A 17,941-nucleotide genomic window follows, 5' to 3' on the forward strand; every position below is an offset into this window, starting at 1 on the left:
TGCATACATCTAATGGAGTGCTGGAGAAATTAGGAAGTCAAGTCCAGTAAAGAATTTGCTAAAAATGAGGATAATGTACCAATGGAGAGAATTTTTTAAACATTTAGAGCTAGAGGAAGACCCAACAGTTATGGGGACCAATTCTACCTCCAAAGCAGGAGGACTTGTGCTTTATGAGGAGCTATTGGTCAAAAGAACCCACATATGTGACCTTTTCTGTCTGTGTCCGCTCCGGGCTAGAATCATTCACACCTATACATACAAAGACATACAGAGTCCTCCATGCTGGCATCTACGTGAACCCACTGATGCTCTAGTCCCCTCTGCCATTAGGACTCAATACAGCCATATGAGGGCTTGTTTTTTGTGGGACAAGTTGTACTGCTCAATGACACCATTAATTTTACCATATAAAATGGAAAAAAAATTAAAAGTGCGGTGAAATTGCAAAAATAGTGCAATTCCACAATGTTTTTTATATTATTATTATTATTATTATTATTATTATTTTTATTTTTTATTTACTTACTATGTTCACTATATGGTAAACCTGACCTGTCTTTATGATTCTCCAGGTCAGTTCGAGTTCGTAGATACCAAACATGTATAATTTTTTTATTACAAAAAAACTTTCAGAAATTTGTTTTAAAAAGAATTGCGCTTTTGTCGCCATTTTCCCTGACCCGTAGCGTTCTCATTTTTCAGGATCTGGTGATCAGTGTTGGCTTATTTTCTGTGTCTTGAGCTGATGTTTTTAATTATACCAATTTTGAGTAGATATGATGTTCTGATCGCCTGTAATTGCATTATATTGCAATGTTGTGGCGACCAAAAAAAAGTAATTTTGGCTTTTTTAATTTTTTTTGTCAGTTACGCTGTTTACTGATCGGATTAATTCATTTTATATTTTGATAGATCGGACATTTCTTAATGAGACAATACCAAATATGTGTTTTGTTTTTTTTTTTTCTTTTTTTTAGCAAAAGAGGGTTGATTTGAATTTTTCTATTATTTTTAATCTTTTTTCATAATTTTGAAACTTCTTTTAAGTTTTTATTGTTTTTACTAGTCTTCTTAGGGACATGAAGCCTGCACTGTCCAATTGCTTCTGCTGTTCAGAGCAATGCTTCACCACCACTTTGTATAGTAGAAATGCTGATGTCCTGTAAATTCTGGTGCTCAGCTGATTCCATGCTTTCATAACAACCCATCAGGGCCCTGTGATTGCATCACGGGGTTGCCGATGGTTTCAGGAATGGCGCTATCCCTCCTGGCACGTTTTAGATTGCACTGTCCATGTTTCACAGCGCAATCTAACTAGTTAACAGGCGTGGGTGGATCGGAGACCCACCCATGCCTGTTGATCAAATCATCAGACATGTATGGGGACTGATATGAGATCTGGTACGTCCTTGGTCATGAAGGAGTTAATGAAATCCACGTGTACTTTAACAGCAATAAAATTACTCAGACCCAATCTATTGTATTAAAGCATCCAATGAGCATGTGCAAAGGCCACTGTGAAGAGATGAGAAGGAGGTGAATCTGTGACATGAACTAATATGAATGTTGGGTCCTCTATTATCTGCGTGGCATAGAGGAGTTACCTGTCATTGTAATCCTGCCTCTGATGATAAGGAGCCTGCTGAAAAGTCGGCACTTTTCCTATCTAAGGCCTCCGACACACATCCGTTAAAAATGTGCGTGTTTGGCCCGTTTCCGTATATACTGGAGACCCGGACAAACGTGCACCAATGTTAATCTATGTTTGTGGTCAAACTTGCGTTTTTCATCATGTCCGTGTGTCCGTGATCCGTATGTGTTTCCGTTTTGCACGGAAGCATGTCCGTTTCCTGCATGGAACACGCACACACGGACACCATGAAAGTCAATGGTTTGGTGCGCACAAGTACGTGACACGGATGCATCTCTGTATGCTCCGTGTACGTTTTGTGCTTTTTTCATGTGATGTTGGTCATTCTTTCTTTTTCTGCCTATGTCGGTCAATCTCCCTCAGTCCGTCGGTCGGTCTCTCTCTCTGTCGGTCGGTCCCTCTCGCTGTCTTGCCTGTCCCTCTCTCTGTCTGTCGGTCAGTCTCCCCCCTCTCTCATACTTACCGATCCCCGATCACCGGCGCAGCGCTGCGCAGCGTTCTCACTGCTCCGGCGGCTTTTACTATTTTGAAAAAGCCGGCCGCTCATTAATCAATTTCGTATTCCCTGCTTTCCACGCCCACTGACGCCTATTATTGGTTGCAGTTAGACACGCCCACATGCTGAGTGACAGCTGTCTCACTGCAACCAATCACAGCCGCCGGTGGGCGGGTCTATACTGTGCAGTTAAAAAAATAAATAAATAATTAAAAAAAAAACGACGTGCGGTCCCCCTCCCATTTTGATACCAGCCAGGGTAAAGCCACACGGCTGAAGGCTGGTATTCTCAGGATGGGGAGCTCCACATTATGGGGAGCCCCCAGCCTAACAAGATCAGCCAGCAGCCACCCAAAAATGCCGCATAGATTCGATGCAACAGTTCTGGAACTCTACCCGGCTCTTCCCGATTTTCCCTGGTGCGTTGGCAATCGGGGTAATAAGGAGTTAATGGCAGCCCATAGCTGCCAATAAGTCCTAGATTAATCATGGCAGGCGTCTCCCCAAGATACCTTCCATGATTAATCTGTATGTGACAGTAAATAAACACACACACACGAAAAATCCTTTTATTATTATTTATTATATTATATAATAAACACTAAAAAAAACCTTCGTTCACCAATTTATTATGCCCCAAATACCCATCCATGTCTGACGTAATCCACGGAGGTCCCGCGTCGCTTCCACCTCTGCTACATGAAGGTGACAGGTGGGGCAGAAGAACCCCGCTGCTCCTGCCAGATCCACGCCGCAACTGAGGTGAGTATCGCGATCAGCTGAGCTGTCACTGAGGTCACTTGCGGCACCGCTGGATCCTCCACCTGTGACTGCAAGTCGCCCGGGTGACAGCGATGAAGTCACAGGTGAGTTGCGGTCACGGGGGGTGGACTCAAGCTAGCCGCGGGTAACCTGAGTGACGGCAGCGCTAATCGCGCTGCTCACTACAGTCACTCAGGGGATTAGCGGTCACTGGTGAATCCTTGACAGGTGACCGCTAATCAGAACGCGACACAGACAGAGCCGCGGGATGACAATGAAGTCGGGTGAAGTTCACCCGAGTTCATTCTCAGCGCGCGACTCTGTCTGCTGTCAGCAGGTAATCAAACATTTTACATTAAACACGGAACATTTCACACGGAAAAAACATTCACACATCAGTTAAACATCACACGCACACACGGCTAGCATACGCCGGTCATACAAAGCCCACACGGACCATAAAAACGGACAAAAAAACGGATCACGGACCTGAAAAACGGCCCGTGTTACATGTGCGTAGTTTTAACGGATATGTGTCGGAGGCCTTAGGCAGGAAACACACTTATGCATGTAAAATCGGTCGGAGTTGCATGAAACAAACTCGGCCGATATTAGTTCACGTTAGGTCAGTGTGCAATGCTTTTTTTTTAATTGTTTCCAGGGTAGCAGAGTGTGTGCAGTGCGTGTGTGATCCGTGTGTGATCCTTTTTTTTCTCAGCAGCTGTCATCTGCCATTCAGCTCTGCTACATGGCCGCTGACAGCAGACACAGACAGAGCGATGTAGCAGAGCTGAATAGCCGCTGACAGCAGCCACAGACAGAGCCGCACGATCAGAATGAAGTCCGATGAACTTCACCCGACTTCATTGTCATCCTGCGGCTCTGTCTGTGTGGCATGGCCTGATTTTCGGTCACCGGTGAAGGTCTCACCGGTGACCGCAAATCCCCTGACTGACCGCAGTGAGCCGCACTATCAGCGGTGCCGTCACTGAGGTTACCCGCGGCCACAGCAGAAGTCCTCCCGCTGAGATCTGTGGCCGCGGGTAACCTGAGTGACGTCATCGCTGATAGCACGACTCACTTCAGTCGCTGCGGGGAGCTCACAGAGAGCGGTCGTGGTCTGTGACCGCTCTCTGTCAGCTTCTGATGTAGCAGAGCTGACAGCGTCGAGGGACCTCTGTGGATTACGTCGGACATGGAAGGGTATTTGGGGTCTTGAATAAAGTGGTGAAAGAGGTTGTTTTTTTTGTTATTTATTTCAAATAAAGGATTTTTGGGTGTATGTCTTCATTTTCTTAATCTTACAGGTTAATCATGGAAGGTATCTCGGGGAGATGCCTGCCATGATTAATCTAGGACTTAGTGGCAGCTATGGGCTGCTGCCATTAACTCCTTATTACATCGATTGCCACCGCACCAGGGCAATTCGGGATGGCCGGGTACAGTCCCGGGACAGTCACATCTAATGGATGCGGCTATTCCGGGCGGCTGCTGGCTGATATTGTTAGGGTGGGGGGCTCCCCATAACGTGGGGCTCCCCATCCTGAGAATACCAGCCTGCAGCCGTGTGGCTTTACCCTGGCTGGTATTAAAATTGGGGGGAACCGCATGCCGTTTTTTATAAATTATTTATTTATTTATGTATTTATTTTTACTGCATTATATAGACCCGTCCACCAGCAGCTGTGATTGGTTGCAGTGAGACAGCTGTCAATCATCGTGGGGGCGTGTCTGACTGCAACCAATCATAGGCGCCGGTGGGCGGGGAAAGCAGGGAATACGAGATTGAATAATGAGCTGCTGGCTTTTTCAAAAGAAGAGAAGCCGCCGGAGCAGTGTGAACGCCGTGCAGTGCCGCGCTGGTGATCGGGGATCAGTGAGTATGAGAGAGGGGGGAGAGGGATAAACCGACATGGACAGAGAGAGAGAGACCGACCGACAGAGAGAGAATAGAGACCGAGAGGGAGAGACCGACTGACATTAATCGCATGTTTCTCAAAACACTGGAAATGAGTGAGGTCTCACATTGTCGGTCAATCTCTATGATTGACCGACATTGTGAGACCTCACTCATTTCCAGTGTTTTGAGAAACATGCGATAAATGTATTTAGAAAAATGAATGTCACTAGGATGGTGTGAGTGCCGTCCGTGTGACATGCAGAAAATCGCAAGTGAGAAGCCGACCTAAATAAGCTCTTGATTATGATCCTATTTGCTGCTATGATTGTTATATCCAGTAGGTGGCACTAGACTCTGTTCTTTGTTTCCAGTATGGAGGAGGGTGGTGTCCTTTAAGGCACAGGTATAATGTCACAATTAACATAAAATGTAATTCTGAATTCAGATTATTTAAATATCCAAGGTTAATGGAAATAACTACGTGAGGAATCTGATTCACTATTGCTCTGGTTAGACAAGCTCCGCCGGTTCTTCCCGGGAGCCCGATAGTGAGGTCACATGACCACTATAATTTCCGCCACGTGACAACTGTTATACACAAAAATGACTAATCCCCATTTCCATAATGATACGGTATGCACCACGCACTCATTCTCAGGATATGATGACTCACGAATGACTCGCGGACAATGAGACTTTGTAACAATAATATCAACTTATTTACCCTCTCGGTAAGAATTCTAATTACAGGTCCCATAATCTGTTTCTATACAATTTGGAATATTATTAAAAAGCACTATATACTTTGGCGCTGGTGCCTTTGAGATGATAACTTTTACCCTGTACCCAGCCGCAATGTACAGGCCCAGTCAACGGGGCCCATTCACTAAACTGTTTGCGCTAGAATTTTGGTAAAAAAACGATCGAAACATCGGAAAATGCAGCCTCATTTATCATCTGCCAACTGTCTGAAAAGTAGGCAAAATTTACTGCTGAGTGGGAAGATCCGAGAATGACTGTCAAATTTATCATATCCCCTTCATACTATGGTTATTTTCTTTTTTTCATTTTTGTTTTTTCTTTTTCCTTCTTCCAAGAGCCATAACTTTTTTTCTATTTTTCAGTCCCCAATAGCCATATGAGGGCTTTTTTTGTTTGCGGGACGAGTTGTACTTTTGAATGACACCATTGGCTGTCGTATTTATCATATCCCCTTCATGCCATGGTATTTTCCATTTTTTTGTTTTTGTTCCAATTCTTCTAAGAGCCATAACTTTTTTTTTTTATTTTTCAGTCCCCAATAGCCATATGAGGGCTCTTTTTGATTGCGGGACGAGTTGTACTTTTGAATGACACTATTGGCTGTCGAATTTATCCTATCCCTTTCATGCCATGGTATTTTCCATTTTTTATTTTTTTATCCTCCCCTTCTTCCAAGAGCCATAAGTTTTTTTTATTTTTCAGTCCCAATAGCCTTATGAGGGCTCTTTTTGATTGCGGGACGAGTTGTACTTTTGAATGACACTATTGGCTGTCGAATTTATCCTATCCCTTTCATGCCATGGTATTTTCCATTTTTTATTTTTTTTTCCTCCCCTTCTTCCAAGAGCCATAAGTTTTTTTTATTTTTCAGTCCCAATAGCCTTATGAGGGCTTTTTGTTTGTGGGACAAGTTGTACGTTTGAATGGCACCATTGTCTCTCGTATTTATTGTATCCATTTCATGTCATGGTTATTTTCTTTTTTTTTTTTCATTTTTGCTTTCTTTCTTCCTTCTTCTAAGACCCATAACTTTTTTTATTTTTCTGTTCCAAATAGCATTATGAGGGTTTTTTGTTTGCGGGACGGGTTGTACTTTTGAATGACACCATTGGCTGTCGAATTTATTGTATCCCCTTAATGCCATGGTTATTTTCTTTTTTTTTTCCTTTTCCGTTTTTGCTTTTTCTTTTTTCTTCTTCCAAGAGCCATAACGTTTTTCTATTTTTCAGTCCCCAATAGCCACATGAGGGCGTTTTGTTTTTGCGGGACGAGTTGTACTTTTGAATGACACCATTGGCTGTCGTATTTATCGTATCCATTTCATGTCATGGTTATTTTCTTTTTCTTCATTTTTGCTTTTTCTTTTCCTTCTTCTAAGAGCCATAACATTTTTTATTTTTAAGTCCTCAATAGCCATATGAGGGTTTTTTTTGCGGGACGAGCTGTACTTTTGAATGACCCCATTGTCTGTCAAATTTATCGTATCCATTTCATGTCAAGGTAATTTTTTTTTTCATTTTTTTTGCTTTTTCTTTTTCCTTCTTCCAAGAGCCATAACTTTTCATTTTATATTTCAGTCCCCAATAACCATATGATTTTTTTTTTTTTTGTCAAATTTATCTTATTCCCTTCAGGCCATGGTTATTTTCAATTTTTTTGTTTTTTCTTTCCATTCTTCTAAGAGCCATAACTTTTTTAATTCTTGAGTCCCCAATAGCTATATGAGGGCTTTTCTTTTTTTGCGGGACTAGTTGTACTTTTGAATGACACCAGTGGTTGTCGAATTTATCTTATTCCCTTCACACCATGGTTATTTTGAATTGTTTTGTTTTTGTTTTTTCTTCTCATTCTTCCAAGAGCCATAACTTTTTTTATTTTTCACTCCCAATAGCCATATGAGGGTTTTTTTGTATATGGGACGAATTGTACTTTTGAATGACGCCATTCATTTTATCATGTGGTGCACGAGAAAGCGTGGAAAAAAATTCCAAGCTTGCTAACATTGCAAAAAAAAAAGATTCCCTGTGTTGCTGTTTTCTGAGACCTGTAAAGCTTTAATATTCGATGTTTTGATCACCATCTAATTGCAATGTTGCAGTGACCAAAAAACATAATTCTGTTGTTTCAATTTTTTTGTCATTACAAGGTTTACTAATCGGAGTAATTTATTTTATATTTTGATAGATTAGACTTTTACCAATGCAGCGATACCAAAACGTATATTGTTTTTATTTTTTTTAAGTGCTTTATTTTTAATGGGGCAAAGTGGGAGTGATTTGAACTTTTATGGGGTTTTTTTTTTACTTTTGTCATATTTTTTTTGTTTCTTACCAAGCTATTTTCTTTCCCTTTCTTTGGGGTAACTTTTGACTTCCATAGCTATTTAAGTTGTCATATTTTTAAAAATGTTTTTTTTTTTAACTTTTTACTGTATTTTATAGTTCCATTAGGGGATTTGAAGCTGTGATCTTCTGATTGCTTGTGCTATACATAGCAGTGCATCTGCACTACTATGTATAGCAAAAATCATGGTCTCCTATGAACACCAGCTAAACAATCGCTTTCACAGGCGACTCATCAGGACAAGCATTGGGGTCATCAGCAGAACCGCCACCTCTCATGGTGACCCATCGGTGCCCTGCGGTCACATCACGGGCGCACCAATAGGCAAAATTAATGGCACACCCCCCCGCCAGCACATATTAAATATTTACAGCAGCATTTAACATGTTAATATGTTACCTCTAACCACAGCTGATTACTTCAGCCATCATCTGCCAGCAAACATGTGGGATTGGCATGTAGATCCCCATCAAAGGCAGAGACATGACATGTGACGCAAGTATACATCATATCATGAAGGGGATAAAAGAAGTCTGTTAGTACAGAATGACTGTCCAGACCAAGTGCAGGTGTTCAGTGCACCCTTGGTGTGGCCAAGCATACAGTATAAGTACACCTTCCCAACTACTAGTTTTCCCTTTATCTCTAACCTACCCCACCCCCTCTTCATTGATTGACAGGTTTGCCTTTATAGAGCCAGAGAAGGGCAGAGATAGGTGGAAACAAGTCGGAGGGGAGAAGGTGCACTAAACTGTTTGGTCACACCATGGGTGCACCGAGCGCCTGAACTTGGTATAAACAGTTATTCGGTTCCGATAGCGTCCCTTTATTTTATACCATAAAAATGGTGTAAATTAGTACAAAAATATACTATATTCCATGTACTCAAAAATTATACTCCAAATACGTTCTCACATGGCAGCTGAATAGTTCTCTAAACTCATGAGTTTTGACTTTTTTACTCCTTTGGACCATGGATCAAGATTGGCACCACCACCACCATTAAAACACCAATTTTCATGAATTGGCACCTAAATGTGATAAATGAGTTGTAGTGCAAATGGTAATTCTGAATTTTGGGCAAGATAATATGAGCAATTCCATGTAGACTTATTAATATTAAGCTTGTACCTCTGTTTCGGCAACTATAGAAATGGGCACTGCAATGTTCAGCACCAGCACGGGTGGAGAAATTACTCAGCCTAATCCAGGTAAAGATAAATGGTAGGGATGAGGATCATGGGATCATACATGATATTTTTGGATGGGGGAAGGGGTTGGCAGGTGTGGTTAACACAGATTTATGGACAATAAGATAAATTCAGTAATGAGCAATTATCCCCTGTAAAGGCTTCTTTACACGCAATGACATCGCTAGCGTTTGCATCCACCCCCATCGTGCGTGTGTCACGGGCAAATTGCTGCCCGTGACGGACAATATCAGTACTGCATGTCACACGCACATACCTTATTAACGACGTCGCTGTGGCCGGCGAACAACCTCTTTTCTAAGGGGGAGGTTCGTGCGGCGTCACAGCGACATCACACAACAAGCAACCAATAGAAGCGGAGGGGCAGAGAGCAGCCGCATTATCGGCACTCCCACCTCGTTGCCGGAGGACGCAGGAACGCTGTTGTTCGTCGTTCCCGGGGTGTCACAAGTAGCGATGTGTGCTGCCTCAGGAACGACGAACAACCTGCATCACAGAAGATCAACAACATTTGGAAAATGAATGATGTGTCAACGATCAACAATATTTGAGGTAAGTGAGATCGTTAGCGGTCGTTCGTAAGTGTCACACACAACGACGTTGCTAACGACGCCGGATGTGCGTCACGATTTCCGTGACCTCAGCAATATCTCGTTAGCAATGTCGTTGCATGTAACGGGGCCTTAACTGTCAGCACACACGTCTTACCATTGCTTGTTGGTCCTCAGTTCTTTTCTCCTCTGTAGTATCCATCACTTCCTCAGGAGCATTACTGGTATTCATCTGTAGAGTATAGAAGGTTTGAAACTGAACTATTCCTTTTGGTGCACAACATATGTGTCGCCCTGGGCAAGCCAGGGGACACAGACAACAACACCACTACACCCCACACTCCAGGTAGGCACACCTGCTAACCAGAAATCCTTGTTGCCTCCCTCCAGGAGTCTGTGATGCACACCAGGGGGTGGGCCAGGCGGTTGGCTCCGCCCACCTAGGAGCTCACAACTCTGGAGGCAGGAAGTTACCAGGCAGTCCAGTCAGGGACATGAACGAGTGAACAGCAGATTAGCCCAGGCAGGGCTTGAGTAAAGAAGCAGATTAGCCCAGGCAGGGCTTGAGTGAAGAAGCAGAGTAGCCCAGGCAGGGGCTAGAGTAAACAACAAGAAGTGAAAGTGAAGGAAAGGAAAGTGGAACAGGAGGAAAGCAAGAAGTGGTGACAGAGCAGAGAGAAGGAGAAGCCTGAGAGCCCAGCTGTGTGTAGGGCTAGAACAGCAAGGTCAGCGACGGCGGTGACTGTCCGGAGGGGGACCGTTTGGAAGTTCCTGGAAGGACCCCGTTGGCTGTGTTCCCGGTGGTCTGGAGCAGTGTTCCGAAGGACAGTCAGCACCAGAGCAGGGGCCTCTCGGACCCCGGCAAGGCTAGGAGTCGCCCAATTTGCCAAATCCGTCAGCGAAGGGGACGCAGATCCCCCAGCAACAAAGTCCCGATTGACGGCAACAGCCCGACCATTACCGGGGAGACACCGCCACCGCCAAGGCACCAGTTTCCCCAGGGCCAGCGCCTGCGGGCAAAGTGTAGAGCTCCTCCGGCCCAGATTGCAGTCGGGGAGCGGGTAACCGGAGGGAATCCACCGCTACCATCAGTCAAACAGGTGCAAGGAAGAGAGACGTCACCGTCACCTACCGGGAGTGCAGGTGCAGCCGTCTGTGGGACCGTCCTACCAGCCGTTGGTTTACCGTACAAACTGTGTCCGTGTCTCATGCTGAGTGAGTACCACAGTGCCGCAAGGCACAGCGCTGCCCCCCGCGTCCCTGCGCCCTCTAGGCCCTACACTTCACATCTCGTCACCGGGCCCCGGGATCACCAACCCCTACCCACGGAGGGGCAACACAACACCTGGCTGCTCCCATCACCATCCCCGGGACCCCCACACTGAGCAGCGGTGGTGCCATCACCACAACCGTGGGTGGCGTCACGAACTATAATCCCAACAAACACCCCCCCCTTTCACTCACGGGCGAGGAGTGTCGCTCGAGACACCCCGGGATCCGGCCCGCAGCTCGAGCCACCAGGAGCAACTGCCGGACCCGAGCAGAAGGGGTGAGCGCGGTGTGCTGACACCCTCCTCCCCACCCGCGACAACTTGGCGTCACGAACAGGATCTTACCGCTCTGCCGTCTGGTAGAGGTGCGCCTTGTTACCGCCGGAGGTATCCGGCAGAAAAATTTCAGAAGTCGCCATCTTTGGCGCGAAAAGTTCCCGCTCGAGCGTCTTCTCGAGCAGTAGAGGCGCGAAGGCCAAAACCCCGCCCCGAGAGAGGAGGGGCCGGAAAGAGCTAAGGGGGACGCGATGGCGGCTGGCGGCATGTAGTCGCCGCTATAAAAGCAGGGACGCCAGGACTCTGCAAGCATCCCGTTCCTGGAGGCAAACAGCAAAGACACCATGTGGATGCCGTCCCGAAACACCGTGGCCCCCGCACCGGGAACCGCAGCGTGGGTGGAGATCCGGACCGCGCAGCTCCATCTAAGGCTGCAGGTCAAAATGCAGCTCCTCCTGGAGGAGTGGGAGACCGACATGGCGGACGTTTTGGCAGCCGTGCGGAGACGCGAGGAGGAAGCGGAGGAAGGGAGGGTGAGTGACCCACGCCCCTATGTCCCGGAGGGACCGGTCGCTGCGGCTGAGGGACCCGGTCCAAGCCCTCTCCCCCCGTTGCCTCCTTCGCCACCCGTCTCGGAGGCCGTGACCCCGCCACTAGGCCCGCTGCCACCGCAACCGGTAGCGATACCCAGCCCGTCCGCCCCGGCGGACCGACCTGTAGCCGGAGCCCAAAGCAAACCGGAGGCATTGCCATGGAAGGCCCCGAAGATTGCGCCAGAGACAGTCCCCGAGCAGTTCCCCGAGCCGGAGCCGATGACCCGCTCCGAGCCGAAGGCCCAACTGCGGAAAGCCCCTGTGCCCATCCCCCACACCTCGGCTGAGGTGGCGCCGGGTTGTTGCTGCAAGGCAGCGCCCAAGGTCATGACACCGCGGGATACGCCACCCACCTTCCTGACAGTGGGTAACGTGCTGAATGTCCCGCGGGGCTCAACCCGTGCGCCGGAGCCATACTGGGACAGGGAGCCGACCAAGCTGGGCCTGGAGATCGCGGAGAGGGAGCATAGGAAAGCCGAGCTGGTGGCCCGAGTCATACGGGAAAAGGATAACCTGCGGCAAGCGACCTTCCGTGTCCGGGGCCCGTTCTACGAGGGGCAGGTGAGGCGATTCGATATCCGCCGGGGCTACGGGTTCATATACGAACCGGGCCTGGAGGCCGAGGTGTTTGTAGCCCGGCGGGATGTGCATGCTCACCTGCCCGAAGAGCATCCTGGCCGCAATCTTATCCCGGGAGACATGGTGCGGTACACTCGGCACTGCGGAGAGAGGGGGTGGTTTGCCCTGGATGTAAAGCTGAGGGGCAGCCCGGAGGGCAAGATGAGCTCTGCACCCCCTCCCTCGGATGAAGCAGCAGCAGGACCGGAGTAGGGCAATGGAGGCCCGCAGCACCGTCCCCGTAGGGACCAGCGCTTTGTTTGTTTGAAAGTTTGTTTGAAAAAGTTGAAAAGTTTTGCCAAAGATAATGAAAATGATTACCCGAGAAGTCACCTGATTTATTTTGGTGATTTGCAACCGGCTAGAGCCGGCACCGTTGTCCCCGTGGGAACCGTTAAAAGTTTAAAAATGCATGGGAACTAGCCATGGACAAGCCCGTGAACTCTTCAGGGCAACCACAAACGTTAGTGGCTTGTAAATATGTTGGGTACCGTTACCGTTTCCGCAATGCCGCCTCCGGAGAGGCAGGTTGGAGGGAGGGCCCTGAGCAGAGCAGGCCAGGGCCCAGCCACCAAAGGGACCGGTGGCTACCCTCTGGAGGGAAGGACAGATCCCGCTCGGGTGACTTGTGCTGGACTGTGGGTCAAGGGGTGCTGCCTGGGTTTTAGGGGCAGCATCAGGGCCAGGTTGCTTGGGTGGGAGAGAGCAGAAACCGTGACCGTACACCGTTGAAACGTTGAAAAGAAAATGTGCCTCCCGTCTTGGGAAGAGTTGATTGAAAATGCTTATGTTATGTTTAACCCTGTTATCCCCTTTTTACAGAAAAATAAAACCGGTGTAGGATGGCAGCCCGCGGACGGTCTGCATTTTGCTAAGGGGGAATGTGTCGCCCTGGGCAAGCCAGGGGACACAGACAACAACACCACTACACCCCACACTCCAGGTAGGCACACCTGCTAACCAGAAATCCTTGTTGCCTCCCTCCAGGAGTCTGTGATGCACACCAGGGGGTGGGCCAGGCGGTTGGCTCCGCCCACCTAGGAGCTCACAACTCTGGAGGCAGGAAGTTACCAGGCAGTCCAGTCAGGGACATGAACGAGTGAACAGCAGATTAGCCCAGGCAGGGCTTGAGTAAAGAAGCAGATTAGCCCAGGCAGGGCTTGAGTGAAGAAGCAGAGTAGCCCAGGCAGGGGCTAGAGTAAACAACAAGAAGTGAAAGTGAAGGAAAGGAAAGTGGAACAGGAGGAAAGCAAGAAGTGGTGACAGAGCAGAGAGAAGGAGAAGCCTGAGAGCCCAGCTGTGTGTAGGGCTAGAACAGCAAGGTCAGCGACGGCGGTGACTGTCCGGAGGGGGACCGTTTGGAAGTTCCTGGAAGGACCCCGTTGGCTGTGTGCCCGGTGGTCTGGAGCAGTGTTCCGAAGGACAGTCAGCACCAGAGCAGGGGCCTCTCGGACCCCGGCAAGGCTAGGAGTCGCCCAATTTGCCAAATCCGTCAGCGAAGGGGACGCAGATCCCCCAGCAACAAAGTCCCGATTGACGGCAACAGCCCGACCATTACCGGGGAGACACCGCCACCGCCAAGGCACCAGTTTCCCCAGGGCCAGCGCCTGCGGGCAAAGTGTAGAGCTCCTCCGGCCCAGATTGCAGTCGGGGAGCGGGTAACCGGAGGGAATCCACCGCTACCATCAGTCAAACAGGTGCAAGGAAGAGAGACGTCACCGTCACCTACCGGGAGTGCAGGTGCAACCGTCTGTGGGACCGTCCTACCAGCCGTTGGTTTACCGTACAAACTGTGTCCGTGTCTCAGGCTGAGTGAGTACCACAGTGCCGCAAGGCACAGCGCTGCCCCCGCGTCCCTGCGCCCTCCAGGCCCTACACTTCACATCTCGTCACCGGGCCCCGGGATCACCAACCCCTACCCACGGAGGGGCAACACAACACCTGGCTGCTCCCATCACCATCCCCGGGACCCCCACACTGAGCAGCGGTGGTGCCATCACCACAACCGTGGGTGGCGTCACGAACTATAATCCCAACAAACACCCCCCCCTTTCACTCACGGGCGAGGAGTGTCGCTCGAGACACCCCGGGATCCGGCCCGCAGCTCGAGCCACCAGGAGCAACTGCCGGACCCGAGCAGAAGGGGTGAGCGCGGTGTGCTGACACCCTCCTCCCCGCCCGCGACACATACATAGTACACAGTGCATGTCACAGCCAAATACACTGTCATAAACATTACACAGTGTCCCAGTGTGGCACCCCAGTGGTCCGGTTGCCACGGTAACACTGCCCTCCTCACAGGGGGTGACGTTATGCCTAGAAGCAAGAAGGGGGGGTCTCCATGCTAGGTAGCACCAGCAGTCAACACTTTCCTAACTCCAGACCAGAAGGGGGAGCTCTAAAACCCTGTGCATGGGGAGCTTCCCTGTGCATTCTGGTCTGGGGGAGGGGTTAGTTACACACACAGAAGTGAAGCTGAAAGGAGCAGAGGAGATCAAGCAGAGAGTCTCTGGGGAGAGAGAGCTGTGACATAGCTCCCCCAGAGCAGAGCGCACAGGACAGGACACAGATGCCTAGGCTGTGCAGGTACTGAAGGCCCGGAAGCTAAATCCGGAAGAGTAGGAGACTGCATGTCTTCTGGCCCCACAGAACCCCCGGGGCACAGCAGCAAAATAGAGCCCGGAGCCAGGACCAGAGGAGCGGCACCTGTGGAAGGCTCACGTCGCCTGCCATACGGGTAAGAACCAATATACCTCCCAACTGTCCCAGATTCTGCGGGACTGCCCCGATTTTAGATGTGTGTCCCGCACTCCCGCCGCTCACAGCTGATGTCCCAGCTCCTCCCCTCAGTGCAGTGAATAAATTAAATCAAATTCTCATCTGCTCTGGATTATCGGGGCGGCCGCAACTTGAAGCTCATTGTTCCATAGGCAGCAGCTCTACCACTTAGCCACTGCCTGTATTGGAAAACATAGGAAGATTTGGTAATCTTAACCTCTATATTGCAGGTGAGAAACCAGAAGCAGATTATTCAGCTGCAAAGATAGATGGATGGAGGGAGGGATGGATGATAGAGGGATGGCTGGATGATAGAGGGATGGATGGATGATAGAGGGATGGATGGATGATAGAGGGATGGCTGGATGATAGAGGGATGGATGGATGATAGAGGGATGGATGGATGATAGAGGGATGGATGGATGATAGAGGGATGGATGGATGATAGAGGGATGGCTGGATGATAGAGGGATGGATGGATGATAGAGGGATGGATGGATGATAGAGGGATGGATGGATGATAGACGGGTGGATGGATGATAGAGGGATGGATGGATGATAGAGGGATGGCTGGATGATAGAGGGATGGATGGATGATAGAGGGATGGATGGATGATAGAGGGATGGATGGATGATAGACGGGTGGATGGATGATAGAGGGATGGATGGATGATAGAGGGATGGATGATAGAGGGATGGATGGATGATAGAGGGATGGATGGATGATAGAGGGGTGGATGGATGATAAAGGGATGGATGGATGATAGAGGGATGGATGGATGATAGAGGGATGGATGGATGATAGAGGGATATATAGATACATGATAGATAACAGTTCAGCGGCGTCTTTCCACTCACCAGGGGCGGAGATTTCATGACGTCTCATCCACTTTGTTTGGACAATTAGTCCGTGTTCACATGTAGTGTAAATGCTGCAGTTTTTTCTGCTGTTTGTTTTGCACATTTATTCTGCTGTGTTTAATTGTCCAAGCAAAGTGGATTCCATGAGAAGACGCCGCTGAGCTCTGCGGTTTTGGTGTTTTTTTTTCTGTAGGTTTCTATGAGGAGCTTAAAAAAACGCAGGAAAAATCTTCTCTGTAGAATAAAAACACTTAATGCAGATTCACATCTGAACCAAAAACAAATTAAATAATGGAGAAAAGGCAGAAAAAATGCAGCAAAAATGGAAAAACCAGAGAAGATAGTTATTGTGTAGTTTGGTGCAGACAGCGGCAAAAACAAAAAAAAACATAATTTATGCAACGTGTGACCACGGCCTTATAGGCACAAATAAGCAACATGTCATATATTGACACATATAAATATAAGAAAATTCTGACTGATATGAATATGAATGAACAGTCCAGGGCATCTGCTGAATGACCCATACTGCCACATGGGTGTGGCTAGGGGTGTGGCTAGGGGCGTGGACAAACCTGACGTCATAAACAGGATTTCGTGCCCATTACGAGTACTGTGTGCCTAGAGATTGTTATACTGTACAGGTGAACTGAGTGGTCGCCGCCATTGACCATGCGGTGCACAGCAAGCAAGGGGGCGTGTCACCAGCACTTATGTGGCGCCCTGGACAAGCCAGGTCGTCACAGGTACTGCAACAACACACCCCACACCCCGGTTAGGCACACCAGTCCCACACAAATCCTTGTTGCCTCCCTCCAGGGGCTGATGTCCACACCAGGTGGGGTGGAGCCAGGCGGTTGGCCCCACCCACGGAGGAGTTCACAGTCCTGGAGGCGGGAAAAGGAAGCAGAGCAGTTAGGGAGAGTGAAGGAGGAAGTGGCAGTTGAGGAGCAGTCTGACCGTGTCCGGGTACGTTGCCCGGGCACATACAGCAAGGTTGGCAGACGGTGGTGGCCGTCTGCAGGAGAGGCCGATCGATGCGGAACCGTAGGACCGAGGTCCTGGCGGTGGCCCGCCGGTACCGAACCGGGGAGCGAAGAGAAGCCAGCACCATTCGGCAGGGCCTACGGAGCCCGACCAGGCTCGGAGTCGCCGTTAAACCGGTCAAATCCGTTAGCGACGGGAACCTCCGGGGTTTCCCAGCAGCAAAGACCCAATTGAAGGCAACCGTCCAAACCGTGAAGGGAAATACAGTTACCGCCAAGGCTACAATTCCCAGGGCCAGAGCCTGCGGGCAAAAGGAGCTCCTCCGGCGCCTATCATAGCTGGGGAGCGAGTTACCGGTGGGAAGCCATCGGGGCCGAGAACACACTACAGGTGCAGGGAAAGGCAGCCACCGCCAACCTACCGGGAGTGACCACTGCAGCCGGCTGCGGGACCCGTCCATCCAGCCGTTTGTTTTACCAGAGACTCCGTGTACGTTATTGGCTGAGTGAGTACCACTGTGCCGTTTGGCACCGCGCTGCCCCCGCGACCATGCACCTCACCAAACCCTGCCATCCACATATCAGTCACCTCACCGGGCCCCGGGACCACCCAAAACCCCCCCTACCCACGGGGGGCAGAGAAACATCTCGGCTGCTCCCTGTCATCGCTCCCGGGATCCCCGTCTAGAGCAGCGGTGGTGTCCCAACCTCACCACAAACCGTGGGTGGCGTCACGGACCGACTTCCCAAACCCCAAAAACTAACCCCTTTCACTCACGGGCGAGGAGCGCCGCTCGAGTCCCCGGATCCGGCCCACCGCTCAAGCCACCGAGCAGCGAGCAGCAGGCTGCAGCAGCACCGGACCCGAGCGCCAGTGAG

The 17,941-nt window shown here is 49.3% G+C and overlaps 1 protein-coding gene across 2 annotated transcripts in view; it reads right to left on the reverse strand.

Annotated features, from left to right (window-relative positions):
- The window catches only part of LOC142257206 (dickkopf-related protein 3-like), a 50,228-nt gene that overhangs the window by 22,183 nt on the left and 10,104 nt on the right, over window positions 1-17,941 (reverse strand). Inside the window, exon 2 of one of the 2 annotated variants that reach the window (XM_075329345.1) lies at window positions 9,837-9,911. The exons of the other annotated variant lie outside the window; for it this stretch is intronic. Coding sequence (XP_075185460.1) covers window positions 9,837-9,911 — 75 coding nt within the window. The remainder of the gene's footprint in view (window positions 1-9,836; window positions 9,912-17,941) is intronic. 2 annotated transcript variants of the gene reach the window in all.

This window comes from Anomaloglossus baeobatrachus, chromosome 11 (assembly GCF_048569485.1).
Source record: "Anomaloglossus baeobatrachus isolate aAnoBae1 chromosome 11, aAnoBae1.hap1, whole genome shotgun sequence".
Taxonomy (NCBI): domain Eukaryota; kingdom Metazoa; phylum Chordata; class Amphibia; order Anura; family Aromobatidae; genus Anomaloglossus; species Anomaloglossus baeobatrachus.